This window comes from Schistocerca nitens, chromosome 2 (genome assembly GCF_023898315.1).
Source record: "Schistocerca nitens isolate TAMUIC-IGC-003100 chromosome 2, iqSchNite1.1, whole genome shotgun sequence".
Lineage (NCBI taxonomy): Eukaryota > Metazoa > Arthropoda > Insecta > Orthoptera > Acrididae > Schistocerca > Schistocerca nitens.
The window spans coordinates 935070073-935093256 of NC_064615.1; the positions used below are offsets into that span (position 1 = coordinate 935070073).

The 23184-nt window shown below is 44.0% G+C and overlaps 1 protein-coding gene across 1 annotated transcript in view; it reads right to left on the reverse strand.

The window, feature by feature from the left end:
• Nucleotides 1–1049: 1049 nt before the first annotated feature.
• Nucleotides 1050–23184, reverse strand: part of LOC126237261 (organic cation transporter protein-like) — a 177893-nt gene continuing 155758 nt past the window's right edge. The window contains exons 9-10 of the mRNA XM_049947185.1: nucleotides 11495–11667; nucleotides 1050–4106 (exon numbers count right to left, since the gene is read on the reverse strand). Of these exons, the coding sequence (XP_049803142.1) occupies nucleotides 3860–4106; nucleotides 11495–11667 (420 nt within the window). The 3' untranslated portion in view covers nucleotides 1050–3859. The remainder of the gene's footprint in view (nucleotides 4107–11494; nucleotides 11668–23184) is intronic.

Sequence of the window (23184 nt, forward strand, 5' to 3'; positions counted from 1 at the left end):
CCTCCTGTTCAGCGATTATCTTGTCTATTTTGCAGAGCCTACAGTTCCATGGCAGAGCCTCGCTGAGTTCCCCATTCAGTTCCCCGCTGCAGTCATACAAGTGAATCTCCAGCCCAAAGCCCTGACATACCACTCCTGTCTGACTGTTCTACGGCAACATCCACACTCATCGCACATTGCAACACAGATCACACTCTTAAATATGGAATTAAATCACTTAACACACTGTACACTACACGAATCTTCATTATTTACGAGCTACAAAAATTAGGCCTATAAATCAACCCTTCAGGTGCATGATATAACGTGAAGAGTTAATTATTTCCCCTTACAATAAGAACTCAGCACTCACGCAATTGCAATATGTCAGTTAACTTGTTTAGAACAGAATGTAACTTTTAATATGACAGAGGTCACGGTTCCCTAAGATGGGAAATATTATTAGTGACTACATTAACGGTGAAGGATTAGTTATTTTTCAGTGCACATCCTAACGATGAGACTCTTTTTTGAAATGTCACAGAAGCCTACAAAATTAATCGACACCGTTTGAATGGCTTTTGGGATGGTGGGAGAGAGCATGATCTGACAAGTTCATAACCAACTAGTTTACAAAAAGGATGAAACCATTTCAAGCGCTTCCTCTCAGTTGTTTTAATCTAAATTTTAAGTAATTCCTACAAGCTGACGATTGTAAACGCATAATGAACCAAGTACAGTCATTCTGAAGAACGAAGTATCTCCATACATACGCCTACGTGGCCTTTTCCCCCTCGTTTTAGCGTGAGAAACTCGTCCCCAAACGTTTTTCTAAGTGTTATTCATAGTGAGATCACACGTTCCTATCCCCTTACTGGAGCATATTCTACGATGAATATTAATGACAAGTTTTTGATGTATACATACAATTTTCCTATCATCTGTAGTATTCTAAGCAACTGAGTTATCGTGAGGTGACATACATCGTTACTGAACAATTTATCATTACATTATCATCAGATAATCTGTTACTTTCTAGAAATAACTGTATAAATGATATTTCAGGAAAATAGATTATATTTCTTTTATTTATCTTATATGTCTTCATCATTTGAAGCATTTATAATTTTTAAATAATATAAGTACACATATATACAGAAAATCTTTGTAGTAATCTCCAAATTTATCCTTTGAATAACAAACACAGTTTCAGTTTTTACATTTAAATATTAGAATTTTTTAAATACATAAAATGACTAGTGTCTCTAACCACAAGAATTGCGGCGTATCTCTTGGACGTCTTACGTCCAGTTACAGGAACAATACTGTACTTAGATCTGTCTCTAGCTCATCGCTCTGACTACCCATTGTGCGATGGAGGTCGATCGAATTTCACAGAACGAGTTGCCGGAACGTCTGATGGGCAATGGTGTAGCATAGGGCAAACGTAGGGTCTCGGCGCATCAACACATGTTCCTCGATCACGCATTCTTTGTCACCAGTCGTTAATTCGAGATGGTATCCTCACAACAATTTTTAAGTAACAGCAAATACATGCCACCACAAATGATAACCTGAGGATATGTGCAACAATAGTATGTTAGAGTGAGCATGTGACTTCTTTTCCATAGACTGCATAGAGGCAAGAGAAGAAAAATATAGACACGTAAAGGAAGTAGTCAAACTCTCATAACACACACTGCGAGGTCGTTTCAGTTGTGCCAGAACTGAGCATCAACTATGGGAAACTCTGAGGAATTGTCATGCTACACTGGGACGACCCTCGATCTCTCGAAAGGGCTTGCTGCTCGAAAGCCAGAGAACTAGAATGTTCAGTAGTTTCCTGATTAAGCTAGATAGCTACCACTGATGGCATAGCAGTCTGCGTTCATTCCGTAAATGGAACACCGTGGGAGATAAATGTTCAAATGTAACTTCGTGCTCAGTTGCCTTCATAGCACCCTGAGAAAAACACGCGTGTGTTACAAAAATGAAGAAAAGATACGAAGAAATCGTTGATAGCTGAGATGTTAAGCGTATGAATGTTGTGCACGAAAACTAAAGAATCTGTGGCAGAACTGTACGACGTCAGGGGAGAAGAAAAGCACTTGTTTTACGGAGCAATCTTACTTTTGAGAAATTATGTTTAGTGAGAAGATCAGAGTAGTCTAGTAACCTAAGTAATGCTGATGTGTGTCGTAGGACAATCCAGTCGAAACATTGTGATTTGGCTTCCACGCGAGATTTTACAGTTTAGCTTCAGATGCTTCTCACTCACACAGTGAACTTCCAGGCTTTCCAAGCATACTGAGTGATGAGTGGGATTTTGGGCGCAAAGTAATACGCAGGTTAACTTCTTGTGCTAATATTTCGCATGCGTGCTTTGCATTTGTCATCTGACTGTGCCAAATACTATCGCTACAGTATAGACGATGATATTTTCCAGAAATGCTAATCACATTTTGTTTAGATGAAGCAAAAAGTTTTTAATTTCGCTTTTACAATTAAATATCAACTTCGCTCTTCGGCGGTGCCTCTGGTGACTACGAAATACATCCAGATATACAGAGCAATAGGCAGTTTTCTGAGGAGAAAAGTTATCTGCGTGTACGTATTCTTATACGAATTTTAGTTGGCCTACTCTACGAAATAATACCTACAGGAGGGCCAGTCCTTTCTTTTCGTATACACTTTGTTCCAGTAACATGTTAAACAGCTCTGAGAACATTGGTAAAGGTAGTGAAACTTTGCCTAACAACATTGTCCAATCCGATCAAAATATTATATTCTGTCAGCGAGAAAACTTATGCAGCCACAGAGACATTAAATCCCACAATTCTATCAAAGATGTTGAAAGCACGATACTCTATCACCGGTGGCTTCTAGTCTTTCGAACTAAGTTGTTTATATTTGCCATGTTATTGGCGGTGAGCATCCGTGAGCATTGACTGATATAAATTTTGCAGTCTTCAGATTAAATAGATCGTGTGTAGGACCGACGCGAAACGAAAGAAATGTATCACTTTTCCTGAGTCCACACGCATCTTTTATGGTCAACGCATAGACTGTATGGTTTCATGTTTGATACAATATTCAGTTTAAAGATATAGTAATACGCTCTGTAACACTGACTGTGAATATTAAATGGTGCAGACTCCGACTCAGAAAATATATGAAAGGAACGCAATCGTAAGCTCATAAAAGAAGAAAATTGCATCTGCGTATGTGCTTAAAACATCGATTTCTGTCTTGCTCTGAAAAATAATTCTAGCGGCGGGGTAGGCACACACCTGACGTTGTAAATGATAAATTTTTGGGAAGCATATCAGAATGTTGTCCACCGCCACAGTCGAGCAACTAGGACACTTGACCGCACCTCTTTAACCGGATTTCATTTCCGGTACTGATGAGAAGTTTCCATTGGTGGGAGGCCCTTCCGCTTAGCTCCTTGGCAATAACTGAGGAGCTGCTTGAAGGAGCAGTTGTGGCTTTGGTCCTAAATAAGAAATTAAGGATCGGGAGAGCGGTGTGCATGCTGACATGCAATGATGCTTTTTGCAGAGAATGATCAGTCCGCTGCGAAGGCCGATGGGACCTTACGGCAAAAATAGTGAATCTATATAAACCTTTATTCCACCCACATTCCTAAACGTGAAAGGAGAAGGGAGGGCGTGGATGTTAGTAACTGAAAACGCTAGCGTCAGCTGTGGCTCGAATCAGAGACTGGTGTACGAGAGATCCATACGCTGGTTATTCTTCCACCGATATAGCCCGAGACAGCCATGGAGAGGACAAGGGAGAGCAGAGGACGGCAAGCGTTAACTGCTCGGAATGCTGCGTCGCAGCGACGCTAGAGGGGTGTCTGGTCTGCTCCGCCTCATCAGACGGCGTCGGGCTGCGTGGCGGCGCCTACGCTTGCGCCTGCGGCGGTGCTGGCATCTGGCGGCGAGGCGGCGCGGCGCGAGCGCACGGAGGAGCGCAGGATCATACTGGAGCGGTACGTCTCCCCGCGGATGGAGGCTCGCAGCGAGGCGCGGTTGCCCAGGCCTCGCTGGAACGGGCTGGCCGGCGGTGACGCCTCTTTGCCCGTCTCCACCGCCGCTGCTGCGTCCTTCGCTTCTGGTTTTCTGTGGACACACAGCACAGGCGTCAGTCAGTCTCTGTTATATTGCGTTTGCAACAATCTAAAATTACAGAATATCTGTATTCAAATTCCAAGTTTACGTGAACAGTTATTCCCAAACTACCACACAACGTTCACACAACCAAAGAACTTTCACACTCCCGCACATCCACACTCCCATATTCCCATACTCTAAAACTCCCACACTTCAATATTCCCACACACGGACACCTCCATACACCAACACTACCACACTTCTTAACAACCACACTCACCACTTCCACTCTCCAACACACGAAAAGTCCCACATGCCCACTCACCCATAAATCTCCCCATCTGCCCAACTAGCTATTGGCCCACCCATACCCACCAAAACACACACACACACACACACACACACACACACACACACACACACACACACAAATGGTTCAAATGGCTCTGAGCACTATGGGACTCAACTGCTGAGGTCATTAGTCCCCTAGAACTTAGAACTAGTTAAACCTAACTAACCTAAGGACATCACAAACATCCATGCCCGAGGCAGGATTCGAACCTGCGACCGTAGCGGTCTTGCGGTTCCAGACCATAGCGCCTTTAACCGCACGGCCACTTCGGCCGGCACACACACACACACACACACACACACACACACACACACACATACACACTTATTAAGGATTGGGAAAACCGATACTGGAACTTTTGTCCTGAATAACTGCTACTTTTCGGTATTTGTTTGGTCTCAGTTATAACAGCTTTTTTCATCTTTACTAGTGACGGATAAAAAAACAGCATTTCAATTTACCACAGCAGCAGTGCTAAATTTTTTGTTTTCAAATCAGACTTTTTTTCTTTTGCAAACGAGCAAACTGGTGAGCAAGATGTACGAGGCAGGCGAAATACCCACAGACTTCAAGAAAAATATAATAATTCTAATCCCAAAGAAAGCAGGTGTTGACAGATGTGAAAATTACCGAACTATCAGTTTAATAAGTCACAGCTGCAAAATACTAAAACGAATTCTTAACAGATGAATGGAAAAACTGATAGAAGCCGACCTCGGGGAAGATCAGTTTGGATTCCGTAGAAATGTTGGAACACGGGAGGCAATACTGACCCTACGACTTATCTTAGAAGAAAGGTTAAGGAAAGGCAAACCTACGTTTCTAGCATTTGTAGACTTAGAGAAAGCTTTTGACAATGTTGATTGGAATACTCTCTTTCAAATTCTGTAGATGGCAGGGGTAAAATACAGGGAGCGAAAGGCTATTTACAATTTGTACAGAAACCAGATGGCAGTTATAAGAGTCGAGGGGCATGTAAGGGAAGCAGTGGTTGGGAAGGGAGTGAGACAGGGTTGTAGCCTCTCCCCGATGTTATTCAATCTGTATATTGAGCAAGCAGTAAGGGAAACAAAAGAAAAGTTCGGAGTAGGTATTAAAATTCATGGAGAAGAAATAAAAACTTTGAGGTTCGCCGATGACATTGTAATTCTGTCAGAGACAGCAAAGGACTTGGAAGCGCAGTTGAACGGAATGGACAGTGTCTTCAAAGGAGGGTATAAGATGAACATCAACAAAAGCAAAACGAGGATAATGGAATGTAGTCGAATTAAGTCGGGTGATGCTGAGGGAATTAGATTAGGAAATGAGACACTTAAAGTAGTAAAGGAGTTTTGATATTTGGGGAGTAAAATAACTGATGATGGTCGAAGTAGAGAGGATATAAAATGTAGACTGGCAGTGGCAAGGAAACCGTTTCTGAAGAAGAAAGAAAAATTTGTTAACATCGAGTATAGATTTAAATGTCAGGAAGTCGTTTCTGAAAGTATTTGTATGGAGTGTAGCCATGTAGAATTGGCGAGAAGAGGAGTTTCTGGCACAACTTGACTAGAAGAAGTGATCGGTTGGTAGGACATGTTCTGAGACATCGAGGAATCACCAATTTAGTATTGGAGGGCAGCGTGGAGGGTAAAAATCGAAGAAGGAGATCAAGAGATGAATACACTAAGCAGATTCAGAAGGATGTAGGCTGCAGTAGGTACTGGGAGATGAAGAAGCTTGCACAGGATAGAGTAGCATGGAGAGGTGCATCAAACCAGTCTCAGGACTGAAGACCACAACAACAACAACAACAATGTTTATTCTTAAATTTCCATTGCTTCGAAATATTGTGTTATTACAGAAAACGGAATCACGATAAGTGCTACTGTAATAAGAACGCCGACAGTCTGAAACTGATAGTGACAAAAGAATCGATACAGGATTGCTGAGACAGTAATGTACATGTTGCCGTGTGGTGTGGCGTATCAGACTGTATACGTGCTCGTGCAGTGTGCACCACTTGGTCCACTCAATAGTTTTTGATCATCGTCCGCCGACATCCGTTGTACTGCAGAATGCCACCATCCCTAGTCTGGAAGTATTTTACGACGTTTGATAACAGTGAAGCTCCACCTGCTTCAAAGGGCAAAAACCGGGAGTAGGGACTAAAAACTTGCGACGTCATATAAGGAGGAAACATCGACAACGTCCCTTGAAAGAGAAGATATATTTGATTGATATACCCATGACTTGGTATAATAACTGAACCTTTAATTTTGTGGTCGCTTCAACGTGAGAAATTGATATCCAAAAGTATCGATGCAAGGAAGTCATGTACTTGCGACCATCCGCTCTCTCCATCGCCGTGCTATTCTTCCTTGCTGGAGATACAGTGACCAATTACTGCCACAGCCTCTGACCTGTGCCGCGGCTTGCGTTGGTGCTGTTGCAGGTTTCCATCCTCTGTTGGACGGCAGACTGTATCGTTTAGTTGACGTGGTTGCGGTTGCTGGTCTTCTTCTTGTGTTGACTGGCGCCACTTGGTTTCGCAAGTGTTGCCTGTCCGCTAGTGGCAGCAGCGGCGTTATCGGTATGTAGTAACTGTGGCCCCATCTCTGGGGTGACTGACGTCTTTGTTCTTCTGGTTTGTGTCAGTGAGCAGTTCGGTTGGGGACTGCGGAGGAGCCAAGAGTGCAGTGCGAGAACACCCCGGGACGTGGTCTGTGGGCTGTGGTCGCGTGGGTACACGACCTGGTCGTCAACCGGATCCAACAAGCTTTAGGTTGAGTGGATTGTAATCCTAGTAGTGAAACCTCCACCACTGTGAGATCTCGCGCTTTGACTTTGGTTCGTGTTGCTGTTCGCAGTGTCGCTGAGATGAAGAGCAGCGACTTCTTGTTACTAATTGCTGCAGTCTATGTGTTACTCTTTGTTTAAGTTTCCCTGCCTGCTAACGCTCCAGTTACCTGTCTTGGTGGTTAGTGTATGTAACGGCAGTGCACGTTTCCTCGCCTTGCCGCTGCTGTCCGGTAATGTGTGTAGTTTTGACGGTTTCCTTGATTTGTAGGTCGGTTGGTGCTTCTTCTACTCTAGTAGAAGTGGCTCCTTTCTCCTTTCGGACGCTGCTTTATTGTATGTTTCTAAATTTTTTAAATATAATTGCCATTCGTGGCGTTACAGCACGTTTAAACAGTTGTGCTACCAAGTTGACTATCTTTTGTCTCACTTGTTTGCTGATCAGTTGCCCGTCTTTTACATTAACTTTTGCTATTGTCTTGCTGTTTGACATTATGTTTATTAAATTTTTTAATAATTGCCATTCTTGGCGTTAAAGGCCTTCAGCCGTGACTGTCGCTACTTTTTTTAAAATACTAATGTGGCAATTGTATTTCAGCAGTTAACCTTTAAGACCTTGGTCATTTATTTTCAATATTTTAATAACTGTAGTTTGTAAATTGCAACAAGTTAAACAATTCTTAATTTATTGCCATGAAGGTCTTCAGCCGTGAGTGTCGTTACTTCTCTTATAATTTTAATTTCGCAATTGTATTTTGGCAGAGAGCTTTAAGACATTAGTCAGTTGTCGTTAATATTTTAATAACTGTAATTGTAAGTTGCTGCAAGTTTAATCAGTTCTTAATTTATTGCCATCAAGCCCTTCAGCCGTTAAACAATTCTTAAATTATTGCCATTATTTTAATTTGTTGTTGATTTTAAATAAATTGTGTGTGATTAAAAGAAAGGCCAACCAATAGTAACTGATTATGGCCCCGACCACAATCGTAACCGAATCAAAAAATGGTTCAAATGGCTCTGAGCACTATGGGACTTAACATCTGAGGTCATCCGTCCCCCAGAAAAAAAATCAAATGGCTCTGAGCACTATGGGACTTAACATCTGAGGTCATCCGTCCCCCAGAAAAAAAATCAAATGGCTCTGAGCACTATGGGACTTAACATCTGTGGTCATCAGTCCCCTAGAACTTAGAACTACTTAAACCTAACTAACCTAAAGACATGACACACATCCATGCCCGAGGCAGGATTCGAACCTGCAACTGTAGCAGCAGCGCGGTTCCGGACTGAAGCGCCTAGAACGGCTCGGCCACAGTGGCCGGCGTAACCGAATCCCGCCTTCCTTGACCACCAGGTCTCACCCTCAATCTCATATCGATCGAGATCTACTCTTTCACCTTCATTAGAATTATTCGACCTTTGTTCAAACTATACGTTTATCGCTGAAAATAAGCAATAAAAAATGGTTATTTCAGGAATCGGGTATTTGGAGTAGTTTTAATGGAAAGGTTAATCTGGAGATGAAAAAATCAGTTATAACCGAAGACAGGTTATATGCTGCTATTACCGCTATCACACACACACACACACACACACACACACACACACACAAACGCACAGACACACAAACACACAGACACATTTGACAAGCTAAACTGGAGAAAGAAACAGACACACGTAGGGACACCTTTCTAACTGGATATAGTGTCTGCAAAGCAAGATTTGAGAATTAATGGTAACACTTTCAGCCCGTGCTTGAATCTCTTTATTTACATTCCACAGATTTCGGTGACACACTTCACCGATATCAGGCCCCTCTATTGACGGTACAGTATGGCACCGTAATCTGTCGCTTCTACGAGGGTCACTCCAAAAGCAATGCACACTATTTTTGTAAAAATACAGTTTTCATTCTGCATATGTGAAAGTTTTACAGTGTGTAGATACATCCTTCCCGCTTGTTTTCAAACTTAGTTCAACCTTTTCCCGTGAGTGGCGCCGTCACAGCACGTCTTCAAGATGGCTGCTACACTTGCCGTTCGTCAGAAGCAACGTGCTGTCATAGAATTCCTGTGCTCTGAAAACGAGACAGTGGGAAACATCCACAAGAGGTTGAAAAATGTGTATGGGGATGCTGCTGTTGATCGCAGTACAGTTAGTCGTGCAAGCAGGTTACGTGATGAAAACGGGCACAGCAATATTAAGGAGTGTCCTCGCAGCGGCAGGCCTCGTACTGCACACACTCCAGACAATGTGCAGAACTGGTGACTGCTGATGGACACATCACAGTGAACGAATTGTCGCGCTAAGTTGGAGTAGGGGAAGGAAGTGTTTGCAGAATACTGAAAGTGTTGGCGTTAAAGAAGGTTTGTGCCAAGTGGGTTCCCAGGGTGTTGACAGTGGCTCACAAAGAAACAAGAAAAACGGTATGCAGCAAAATTTTGGAACAGTACGAGAATGGCGGAGATGAATTTCTTGGAAAAATTGTGAGAGGTGATGAAACACGGCTCCATCATTTTTCACCAGACGAAGAGGCAATCAGTGGAGTGGCTTCATGCGAATTCACCCAAGAAAAACAAAAAATTCAAAGCCACACCTTCTGCTGGAAGAGTTATGGCTACGGTGTTTTTCGATTCCGAAGGACTCTTTCTTGTGGACATCATGCCAAGTGGAACCACCATAAATTGTGATGCATGTGTGACGACAGTGAAGAAACTTCAAGCTCGACTGAGTCGTGTTCGACCACATCGGCAAAAGCAGGATGTTTTGTTGTTGCACGACAATGCACGGCCACATGTCAGTCAAAAAATCATGGGAGCGATCACAAAACTCGGATGGACAACACTGAAACAACCGCCTTACAGTCCTGACCTTGCTCCATGTGACTATCATCTCTTTGGGAAACTGAAAGGCTCTCTTCGTGGAACAAGGTTTGAACATGATGACTCCCTTGTGCACGCTGCCAAATGGTGGATCCTACAGGTTTGTCCAGAATTTTACCGTGCGGGTATACAGGCGCTGGTTCCAAGATGGCGTAAGGCAGTTGAGAGGGATGGAAATTATGTGGAGAAATGAAAATATTCTAGAATGAGATTTTCACTGCAGCGGAGTTTGCGCTGATATGAAACTTCCTGGCAGATTAAAACTGTGTGCCCGACCGAGACTCGAACTCGGGACCTTTGCCTTTCGCGGGCAAGTGCTCTACCACCTGAGCTACCGAAGCACGACTTACGCCCGGTCCTCACAGCTTTACTACTGCCAGTATCTCGTCTCCTATTCCAAACTTTACAGAAGCTCTCCTGCGAACCATGCAGAACTAGCACTCCTGAAAGAAAGGATATTGCGGAGACATGGCTTACCTACAGCATGGGGGATGTTTCCAGAATGAGATTTTCACTCTGCAGCGGAGTGTGCGCTGATATGAAACTTCCTGGCAGATTAAAACTGTGTGCCCGACCGAGACTCGAACTCGGGACCTTTGCCTTTCGCGGGCAAGTGCTCTACCACCTGAGCTACCGAAGCACGACTCACGCCCGGTGCTCACAGCTCTACTTCTGCCAGTATCTCGTCTCCTACCTTCCAAACTTTACAGAAGCTCTCCTGCGAACCATGCAGAACTAGCACTCCTGAAAGAAAGGATATTGCGGAGACATGGCTTAGCCACAGCCTGGGGGATGTTTCCAGAATGTGATTTTCACTCTGCAGTGGTGTGTGCGCTGATATGAAACTTCCTGGCAGATTAAAATTGTGTGCCCGACCGAGACTCGAACTCGGGACCTTTGCCTTTCGTGGGCAAGTGCTCTACCACCTGCGCTACCGAAGCACGACTCAAATCCGGTCCTCACAGCTGTACTTCTGCCAGTATCTCGTCTCCTACCTTCCAAAGTTTACAGAAGCTTTACAGAGTAGCGGGCGCGAGTTGTGCTTCGGTAGCTCAGGTGGTAGAGCACTTGCCCGCGAAAGGCAAAGGTCCCGAGTTCGGGTCTCGGTCGGGCACACAGTTTTAATCTGCCAGGAAGTTACAATGAAAATATTGTTCCTAAAGGATGTATCTATACACTGTAAGACTTTCAAAAATGTAGAATACAAGATGAATTTTCAAAAAAAAGTGTGCATTTCTTTTGGAGTGACCCTCGTAAATGAAGCGATTCAAACACGCGGCGGAAAGTTTTACCTTTAACTTTGATACACTGATCAGCCGCTGCCCCTTTCTCCATCCGGACTAGGTGGTGGATACTGGAAAGCCGTGCCGGCACGAGGCTGTACTCACTTTCCGCAGCAGGGGAAGTCGAGCAGGCGCTGCCCCAGGCCGAACTGCTCCCCGTCGCGCAGCGTCTGCGGCAGCTCCTTGTCCAGCGTCTCGGGCAGGTAGAGCGACAGCGCGCCGCCCACCACGCCGATGGCGCCCAACACGATCAGCGGCAGCACCGGGCTCACCACGGCCTGCACAAACCGACACAAATACATACACACCGTCGCGTGTAACCACCTTCAGCAGACCGAGTACATCTACATCTACATCCATACTCCGCAAGCCACCTGACGGTGTGTGGCGGAGGGTACTTTGAGTGCCTCTATCGGTTCTCGCTTCTATTCCAGTCTCGTATTGTTCGTGGAAAGAAAGATTGTCGGGATGCCTCTTTGTGGTCTCTAATCTCTCTGATCTTATCCTCATGGTCTCTTTGCGAGATATACGTAGGAGGGAGCAATATACTGCTTGACTCCTCGGTGAAGTTATGTTCTCGAGACTTCAACAAAAGCCCGTACCGAGCTACTGAACGTCTCTCTTGCAGAGTCTTCCACTGGAGTTTACCTATCATCTCTGTAACGCTTTCGCGATTACTAAATGATCCTGTAACGAAGCGCGCTGCTCTCCGTAGGATCTTCTCTATCTCTTCTATCGACCCTATCTGGTACGGATCCCACACCGGTGAGCAGTATTCAAGCAGTGGGCGAACAAGTGTACTGTAACCTACTTCCTTTGTTTTCGGATTGCATTTCCTTAGGATTCTTCCAATGAATCTCAGTCTGGCATCTACTTTACCGACGATTAATTTTATATGGTCATTCCACTTTAAATCACTCCTAATGCCTACCCCCAGATAATTTATGGAATTAACTGCTTCCAGTTGCTAACCTGCTATATTGTAGCTAAATGATAAAGAATCTTTCTTTCTATGTATTCGCAGCACATTACACTTGTCTACATTGAGATTCAATTACCATTCCCTGCACCATGCGTCAATTCGCTGCAGATCCTCCTGCATTTCAGTACCATTTTCCATTGTTACAACCTCTCGATGTACTACAGCATCATACGCAGAAGGCTCAGTGAACTTCCGATGTTATCCACAAGGTCATTTATATATATTGTGAATAGCAACGGTCCTACGACACTGCCCTGCGGCACACCTGAAATCACTCTTACTTCGGAAGACTTCTCTCCATTGAGAATGACAAGCTGCGTTCTATTATCTAGGAACTCTTCAATCCAATCATGCAATTGGTCTGATAGTCCATATTCTCTTACTTTGTTCATTAAACGACTGTGGGGAACTGTATCAAACGCCTTGCGGAAGCCAAGAAACACAGCATCTATTTTGGAACCCGTGTCTATAGCCCTCTGAGTCTCGTGGACGAATAGCGCGAGCTGGATTTCACACGATCGTCTTTTGGAAACCCATGCTGATTCCCGCAGAGTAGTTTTCTAATCTCCAGAAAAGTCATTATACTTGAACATAATACGTGTTCCAAAATTCTACAACTGATCGACGTTAGAGATATAGGTCTATAGTTCTGCACATCTGTTCGACGTCCCTTCTTGAAAACGGGGATGACCTGTGCCCTTTTCCAATCTTTTGGAACGTTACGCTCTTCTAGGGACCTACGGAACACCGCTGCAAGAAGGGGGGCAAGTTCCTTCGCGTACTCTGTGTAAAATCGAACTGGTGTCTCATCAGGTCCAGCGGCCTTTCCTCTATTGAGCGATTTTAATTGTTCATATATCCATCTGTCACCTATTTCGATATCTACCATTTTGTCATCTGTGCGACAATCTAGAGAAGGAACTACAGTGCAGTCTTCCTTTGTGAAACAGCTATTGAAAAAGCAGGGAAAAGACACCAAAAAATGACACGCCATTGAACAGCCAACATTAACAGCGCCCAAACTGGGACTTTCGGTGCACCTCACAGTTTTCCAGCCTGAGCAGGCAATTACTAAAAGGAAAAAAAAGGCACAAAGACATACTTACCCCCTCCGTGGAATCATAAAGTAGCAATTTCTATTGAGTGAGCTTAGCGTGCTGTGCATATGGTCAATGTCAAAACGAAGTGCTTGCCATCCGTGGTCGAAGTGGAGATTGGATTCTGACGCTACCAGTTTTAATGGTGAGCGTTCTTTGACATTTCTGTGACACTCGTTCCGGCCGATGGCTCTTTTTCTCACACTGCACTGGTTTACTGATTCTTGACCGCTTCGTGCTCAGCTCCCCGCCGTCCGTTTTGGAAATCGGAAATTTGTGGTGAGTTCTATGGGGCCAAACTGCTGAGGTCATCGGTCCCTAAGCTTACACACAACCTAATCTAACTTAAACTAACTTACGGTAAGGACAACACACACACCAATGCCCGAGGGAGGACTCGAACCTCCGACGTAGGGAGCCGCGCGAACCATTGCAAGGCGCCCTAGACCACGCTGCTCTCGTCCGTTTTGCGGTCGTGTTTTGGTAACGTCTATTTTTGAACTCTCGTCATACGTACGTAACCCTCTCACTCTTAAACAAACCACTGGATCTATTAAGGCTAATTCCTGTTAAACTAAAAGGGAAAATATAGCAGGGGATCTTCTTACGTCGTGTCTTTTCAGTGTTATTGGTGATTAATTTCTTTTAAAGGCTCTTGCAGTCTATATGTGTTATTTTATACTTTAACTGTTCAACTTTTATTTGTCAAGAAGGGAGCTCCCCTCGATAGTAATAACAACTGTTGTGCGGGAGCATTAGTAACTTGCAGTTGTTGACAAGTTTTAGTTAATAGTTGGCTCGATAATCCTTCGGACATGCTGAAGTGCTTGTTATTTGTAGGCGTAGTTAATTTCAGTTTTCGAGTCGAGCATTTATTCACAATTGAGGTAACCGGTAGCCGGTGCGTGTCACACTGAAAAGATACTTTGCATTGTTCGGCACGCTTGATTAAGATTAACATGAAATTTTTTAAGATTAATGTTTATGTTTTGAAGCAATAAATTTCTCGTGCCCGCTTCTGTTCTAGCCCTGAATACAGTGACTTTTGACATGGGCCAGTGAACTGTTGTTTTATTCCGGTCTTTTTTAAGAGAAGTTTTACGTATGTTGTAGTTGAGCCAGTGTTAACTTCACGCATTGTCTCCGCGGATCGGGTGCCCGAGATCTACCTCGGAGTGTAATGTGCGTCTGCGGGGTTGCACCATTAGCTCACACAAGGCTGGTTCCTCATAATTTATTCATTATCGTCTTTGGAACCTCTTTGAGTAAATTGTTTTGTGTGACATTTTTGAAGCCTAATGGTATATATATACCTTCGCACCGTTTAAACGAGAAAAGATTTAATGCCTGAAGATAGTAAACTATTTTGGTAATCCCTTTGGAACATGTTGCAAAATCTGAAATCTCAATGTAGATGAACTTTTCCTAATGTTGCAACAACCGGAAAGGAAGAAAGCGAGCAAGGAATGGCGCCATTCCTCATCACCAAAACCAAAGCAGTTTCGAACAGAACCATCAGCAGGGAAGGTTATGCTGACTCTCTTTTGGGACGAAAAAGGCGTCATTTTGGAGCATTACATGCCTAGAGGGACCACTGTCACCAGTGCACCATACACAGATTTCCTAAAAAATCATCTGCGGCCTGCAATCAAATCAAAGCGACGTGGATTGCTGTCAGCAGGTGTCCTTATGCAACATGACAAAAAAAAAAAAAAAAGAATGGTTCAAATGGCTCTGAGCACTAAACATCTCAGGTCATTAGTCCCCTAGAACTTACGATTACTTAAACCTAACTAACCTATGGGCGTCACACACATCCATGCCCGAGGCAGGATTCGAACCTGCGACGGTAGCGGTCGCGCGGTTCCAGACTGAAGCGCCTAGAACCGCTCGGCCACACCGGCCGGCTGCAACATGACAATGCATGGCCCCACACTGCCCGTACAACTGTTGCAACAATCACAGACCTGCATTTTGAATGTCTTCCTCATCCAGCATACTCGCCAGACCTTGCCCCAAGTGATTTCCATATGTTTGGACCACTCAAAGATGCAATGGGAGGAAAGAAGTTTCGTTCTGATGAAGAGGTACGCCACGCGGTGCATGAGTGGTTGCGCGGACTACCGAAAGTATTTTTTTCTAGAGGAATTTATGCACTTTGTAAGCGCTGGAGGACTTGCATTGAGCGTGGGAGAGATTATGTTGAAATGTGATATAGCTTTGTACCACTTCTGCACAAGAAATAGTATTTAAAAAAGTATTTAAGATTTTCATTTGACCCACCTTCGTACTACAAGAGGCCTTGGCTCCGACGTCGAGAAGTGGATTGGTACCATAAGGGCATAGAGGCCCTTCCTGTAATGTGGCGTAAGGCCGTCGCATTGAACCGAGATTATGTTGCAAAATTGGATTTTGTAGGCAAAAGAGTGGGGAATAATGTGGTGTATTTGACTCCTGAATAATAAAAAAGTGTTGTATTACTTATTGGACGCCCCTCGTATTTAATACGATCGTCCACTGATGACACCTTCCTGTGCACAACAGCATCGTCAGCAAACAATGTGCTGATGTAGTCGATCCTGTCTGACAACTCATTTATCTACTCTGAGAAAATTAGAGATCCTGCTCGTGTAGCGGAACGCACAGTGCGCTAGCTTGGGAGACTGTAGAGTGAGCCAGACCCGAAGCGAATCCGCGCATTGGATTCAGGAATATGGCTGGCGCGCCGACCTTACAGCTGAATGTTCAGGAGGTTGACTGCGATGCTGAGGACCTGGCTTCAGTTCCCGGCCCTGCTAGGAATGTTTTTCTTGGTGGGAGGACTGGAACTGGGTGCACTCAGTCTCACGAGGAGAGTTCAGTAGTCACGTGACGGAGCAGCAGCGGCTCCAGGTTACGAAAACCAACGGCCGAGAGAGCGATGTGCTGACGCCACGCCCCTTCACAGCGCATCCGGTGACGCCATTGGCAGAGGATGAAATGGCGCTTGGTCGGTACCCTTTCGCCTGCGGACGGAGTTTACGTTTACGAGAGCATTAAAGGACCTGTTACGCTTGCTTGGAAGGCAGTTAATTTTACTTTCGCTTCTGCTGAACATTAACCGTCCCGGATAACGTTCTAGATTGTGAAAGGTGGCTACACTGAGCCACAGCTCCAGAGATCGCGCTAGAGAGTATTGTTCCGCCGCCTCCACTGGCAGCGATTATTGAGATGTCGTAGTGGGCAGTGCTTGTTAAGAACTCGTAGCAGAGAGTGTTTGTTGAGATGTGCTAGTAGGGAGTGCTTGCTGAGATGTGATACTGAAAAGTTCTTGTTGAGATGTGGTAATAGCGAGTCGGTGTGGAGATATATTGTAATGATTAGAGTGATTTTGGTCAATATATGAAGGTAACGAAACTTGATTTATTTTTCATTATTTAATGTCGTAAATAATGCTTCATTACAGGTTCAGTCAACAAAGCATCTGGCTTGTGTTCTGGGATTAGAGTGTAATTCTGGTTTTCTTGAGTAATTATGGTATTTTTATTTCCTTTAATTAATTCAGTATAAGTGATATTTAAAATTTCTTGTGTTGTTGAAGAAGAACCGTGCCAGATGCGTACGTTGAGTCATACTTCCACACACAGAACAGTGACACTTGTGTTTTGGTTTCGTAGGTTTTATAGTTGCTGGGGACTTAATTAATTAATTGTGTTAATGAAAATTTCCATTTCATTCTTTGTTGTTGTTCTATGCAGTCAGATTGCGTAATAATACTAGTCAGGGCCAACCGTTTACGAGACTTCATAATCGGACAGACAGCTACCAAAAGTATTTGCATTTTATTATAATTAAGCCCTCATGCAATTGTGTTAGTCAAATATTTAGCGAATAACCGACGAATTTGAGAAGATAGTGTGATCCTAACTAGGAACACCAGAAGAAAGATTAAAGTGATGAGAAGTAGCAGAAACGAGATTAGCGGGGCCACGAAGTAGACGAGGTTGAGGAATGTTTTTGCCGTGGAAGCAAAATAGCTCATGACGAACAACGCAGTTGATGTAAGAAGGAGACTAGCACAGTCAGAGGGAGCATTACAGGCCAAAAGAAGTCTGCTAATATCAAATATTGACCTTAACTGGAGGAAGAAATTTCTGAGAATGTATGTTTGGAGCACAGAATTCTACGGCAGTGAAACAGCGACTGTGGGACAACCGGAAAAGAAGAAGGAAGGAAGATTGTGGTTTAACGTCCTGTCGACAACGTGGTAGAGACGGAATACGATATCGGATTACGGAAGGATGAGGAAGGAAATCGACAGTGCCCTTGTCAAAGGCACCACCCCGGCATTTGACTGGCGCGATACAGGAAAACCACGGAAAACCTAATTCTGTATGGCTGGACAGGGATCTGAATCGACGTCCTCTCGAATGCGAATCCAGAGTGCCAACTACAGCGCTCTTTCGCTCCCTTGGAAGGAATAGAATCGAAGCGTTAGAGCTGCGATCCTATATAAGGATGTTGAAAATTAGGTGAACTGGTAAGATGAGAAATGAGGAAGTTCTTTACTGAATCGGCAGACAGAGGAACATGTGGAATAATAGTCTTTTGTATATATGTGTCCTTAGCCACTGAGAACTTGTTGAGGAAAGTCATTTTCCTGCGTGGGCTGTTTTATTTTGAAATAACTACCTTATTTCATCATTTAGTGAATAGCTGATTTCATCCCCTTGGGCTAATATATCAGATAACAGATTCATTGATACAAAAGGAACAAATGCAACCATTGTGACGATTTTGTCTCGGTGCCCTCATACAAACCATTAAAATACGTTTTTTTAACTTCGTAAAAATTGTATTTTGATAAATGCGAACCTCATGCGCCTTGTTGTAACTACGAGGGGCATTCAGAGAGTAAGGCAACCATCTTTTTTGTCTGTCAGTTTCGGTTAAATATGCAGAATTTATTGTGAGACATCGATGAATATTCCCGCTGAAGCCCCTATAGATACATGAAGTTCCGATAGGTTACGGCGTCTGTAACGCAGCTACGCTCCAAGCGGAGAGCTGTTACTGAGTTTCTTTTGGAAGAAAATCAGAGCATCACAGATACGAGGGTTGGAACTTAAATAGTGGCAACTATTTACTCACAACCGATAGAAAAGAGTTACATGTTTACCCCTGTTACTGTCCTTCAAAGTAGTCACCAGCGTTGTGTAGAACTCGTTGCCAGCGATATGGAAGGCGTTCTGTTGATGGCGCGAATGGCGCGGTCTACTGCCTGTCGAATCTCTGCAACAGATCTGAAGCGAATGCCACGAAGTGCTTCCTTCATCTTCGGAATCAAATCAAAGCCACAAGGACTTAATTCCGGAGAGTAGTGTGGATGGTACAGTACTTGCCAGTCCCAACGACCGAACAGAGAAGCCACAGCTTGCGCTGTATGCGCCCGCGCATTGTCGTGCAAAATGAAGGGTGGGTTGCGTAGAAAGTGTCGCAGCTTCTTTCGCAAAGCTGGTCGCAGGTGATGCTCCAAAAACAAACAGTAATACTGTGCACTGACGGCCTGCCGTGGAGGAACGTAATGCGTTAGGATAACACCATCACATTTGTACATGAGAATCACCATAACTTTAGACCGCTCCATTCGCACCATCAACAGAACAGGCTCTGCTAACGGTATACTACGCCTTCCACGTCGCTGGCAACGGTTCTACACAACGCTGGTGACTACTTTGAAGGACAGTAACAGGTGTAAACATGTAACTCTTTTGTATCGGTTGTGAATAAATAGTTGCCACTATTTAAGATCCAACCCTCGTATTGAGAGACGATTGCAGAATGTCTACGGGGACCTGGCCGTGAACAAAAGCACGATGAATCCTTGGGTGATGCGTCTGCCATAATCACAGCAAGGTCGCGTAAACCTATCTGACCTTCCGCATGCTGGCCCTGAAGAAACGACCTCATAGTCGTGTTCGCCGCCACCAAAATGCAAATTTCTCCTTGTCCATGACAACGCAAGGCCTCACAGAAGTTTGCGCACTCGAGAGGAGCTCATCAAATTTCATTAAATTGTTCTTCCTTATCCACCCTACAGCCCGGATCACGCACCTTCCGACTTCTATCTGTTTGGCCCAGTGAAGGATGCATTATGTAGGAAGCCGTACGCGGATGATGGGGAGGTTATTGATGTTGCAAGATGTTGGTCCCGATGTTGACCAGTATAGTGGTACCTTGCGGCCATACAGGCTCTCCTAGTAAGATGGCGTAAGATCATCGCATTGAACGGAGATTATGTTGAAAAAATAGGAAATTTTAGCCAAAAGAGTGAGGAATAGTACAGTGTACTGGAATCTTGAATAAAACTAACCTGCTTTCAGAAAAAAGTGTTACATTACTTATTGGACGCCTCTCGTACTTAAAATGAAAATATACTTTTTAAATAGTTAGAATAATGTATTTTAATGTGTTGTATGACGACAAAGTGACAGATCCGCGTAAGGGTCAGAGTTATTACTTTTTATATATGGGTTTCACGTTTGAGATAGTAGCTTGGTAAGACAGAACAGGTGAAATTGGCCAATCGCTAAATAATGAAATGAAGAGGTTGCTTCAAAATAAAACAGCCTACGCAGGAATACGATTTTCTTCAACACAGAGGAAGCACTGACAAGAAGAGAAAGGATGATAGGACGTGTGTTAAGACATCAGGGAATAAGTTCTATGGTACCTGAGGACGCGACAGAGGGCAGAAACTTTAGGGGAAGCAGAGACTGGAAACCACCCAACAAATAATTGAGGACATAGGGTACAAATGCTACTCTGAGATGAAGAGGGTGGCACGAGAAAGAAATTCGTGGCGAACCGTGTCAGACCAGTCGGGAGACTTATGACAAAAGAAAGACTTCATAAGCAAGAAAGGTCACGGATAAACCTTAGAATACTAAAACCTTAAATTCACGATTGAATTTGGTATCTCTTCGCGGTTCCCGCCAATAATGACACATGAGCGACACACACTCTTGAGAAACTTGATGGCATACATTGTTGTTAACAATCACCTAATGTTTACTGCCAGACTTGATCTGTTTGCTGAAACTAGTGCTCTTGTAAATATTGCAAATGTTTGGTAAAGGCGTGCCTGTTTTCAAATAGTTAGCGTATTTATTTTATCGTTTAGAATTTATCTTAGGTGAAATACCAAGCAGTTGCAGTTAGAAGAGTCTTGGTTTATACCACGTTGGCCTTGTTCAGTGTCAATCTTATCTTTTGCTGCTGTAGTTAGCACGACATGGATGGTTCTGATTTTGATTCTGATACTAACATACTGGGTGATTTGTTTGAAGAACTTCACCTGAGCAGCAGCAGAAACCACAAGAACCACAAGTGAGAAATCTATGCTCAGTTCTGCCTTCGAGCAAATGAAGAATTACACAACATCTCGTAATCACTGCTCGAGAGCAATTTGTGCAGAACACCGAGCTAGGTTTGCTTGGACTGTAATAACAGTGTTTAAGGCGGGAGACTTTTTACTCATTTTGTTTGGAAGATAAACCTGGCGTTGTAATACCCGTAAAGATATTGAACATCTTTGGTCGGAATTTAAAGGTATTGTCCACCATGTGCTAGAGAAGTATGTGCCTAGCAAAAGTATAGGGGAGGGAAAGGATCCACCTTGGTACAACAAACATATTAGGAAGTTGCTGAGAAAGCAGAGAATTTTGCACAGTCGTTTTAAACGTAATCACTGCCCCGCTGACAAACAGAAATTATGCGAAATGAAAGCAGCTGTCAGAAGGACAATGAGAGACTCTTTTAACGAATTTGAAAGCAATATTTTATCTGTAGATTCCAAAAATAACCCCCAAAAATTTTGGTCGTACGTAAAATCTATGAACGCTACAAATAATTCAATACCTTTTCTTGCTGACAGTACGGGTAATGAAACCGATGATGATAAACAGAAGGCCGAAATTCTAAACCTAGCTTTCAAAAACTCGTTTACGATAGAGGACTGCAGCACCATTCCCTCTTTCAATTACCGCACAAACGAAAGGATGGCTGACATAGTGTTTAGTGTATCTGGGATTGTAAAACAGTTAAGATCCTTAGACGCCAGGAAGGCATCTGGCCCATACGGTATCTCCGTAAGATTTTATGTTGACTATGCTACAAATATAGCACCATTCTTATCCGTCATCTATCAGAGATCATTGGAACGGCGGAAAGTTCCACGGGACTGGAAGAAGGCCCAGGTCATAGCAATCTATAAAAAGGGTAGAAAATCGGATGCACATAATTACCGGCCAATTTCACTGACATCGGTTTGTTGTAGAATCATGGAACATATTTCGTGTTCAGACATAATGACCTTTCTAGACTCTGAGGAGCTCATCTGCAGAAACCAGCACGGTTTTAGGAAACAGCGGTCATGCGAGACACAGCTGGCCCTCTTTGTGCATGATATACAACAGGCTCTAGATACCGGCTCCCAGGTTGATGCCATATTTCTCGACTTTCGAAAGGCGTTCGACTAAGTTCCGCACTGTCGCTTTCTACAAAAAGTGCGCGCTTACGGTGTATCCGGTGACATATGCGGTTTGATAGAAAGTTTTCTAACAAACAGGGAGCAGTATGTCGTCCTGAACGGGACAGGGCAGCTTAATAGGTCCTCTGCTTTTTACGATTTACATAAACGATCTGGTTGATGGTATTGACAGTAGCCTTAGACTGTTTGCCGATGATGCTGTTGTCGACGGGAAAGTAGTATCACACGAAAGTCGTGAACAATTCAATGAGGATTTGCAGAAAATAAATGCGTGGTGTAATGACTGGCAGTTATCTCTCAATATTAGTAAGTGTAACCTACTGCGTATAACAAGGCGAAAATCCACATTAATGTATGAGTGCAAAATAAATGATCAGTCTTTGGAAGCGGTAACATCAGTGAAGTATCTGGGTGTGTCTATTCGAAATGATCTCAAATGGAATGATCAGATTACACAAGTAACGGGTAAGGCGAACTCTAGATTGCTGTTTATTGGTAGAATCCTGAAGTGATGCAGTCCTTCAACAAAGTAAATAGCTTACAATACGTTAGTTCGTCCAGTCTTAAGAGTACTGTTCGTCTGTATGGGACCCTTACTAGTAGGGTCTGATTCAAGCGGTTGAGAAGGTCCAAAGAAGAGCGGCAAGATTCGTGGCTGGTATGTTTAGCCATCGCGATAGCGTTACAGATCTCATAGAAAGTGTGAAGTGGGACACACAGGGACGCGCTAAACGGAAGGGGCTGCTCACTAAATTCCGAAATCCAGTCTTTGCCGAGGATGTAGAGCATATACACTCCTGGAAATGGAAAAAAGAACACATTGACACCGGTGTGTCAGACCCACCATACTTGCTCCGGACACTGCGAGAGGGCTGTACAAGCAATGATCACACGCACGGCACAGCGGACACACCAGGAACTGCGGTGTTGGCCGTCGAATGGCGCTAGCTGCACAGCATTTGTGCACCGCCGCCGTCAGTGTCAGCCAGTTTGTCGTGGCATACGGAGCTCCATCGCAGTCTTTAACACTGGTAGCATGCCGCGACAGCGTGGACGTGAACCGTATGTGCAGTTGACGGACTTTGAGCGAGGGCGTATAGTGGGCATGCGGGAGGCCGGGTGGACGTACCGCCGAATTGCTCAACACGTGGGGCGTGAGGTCTCCACAGTACATCGATGTTGTCGC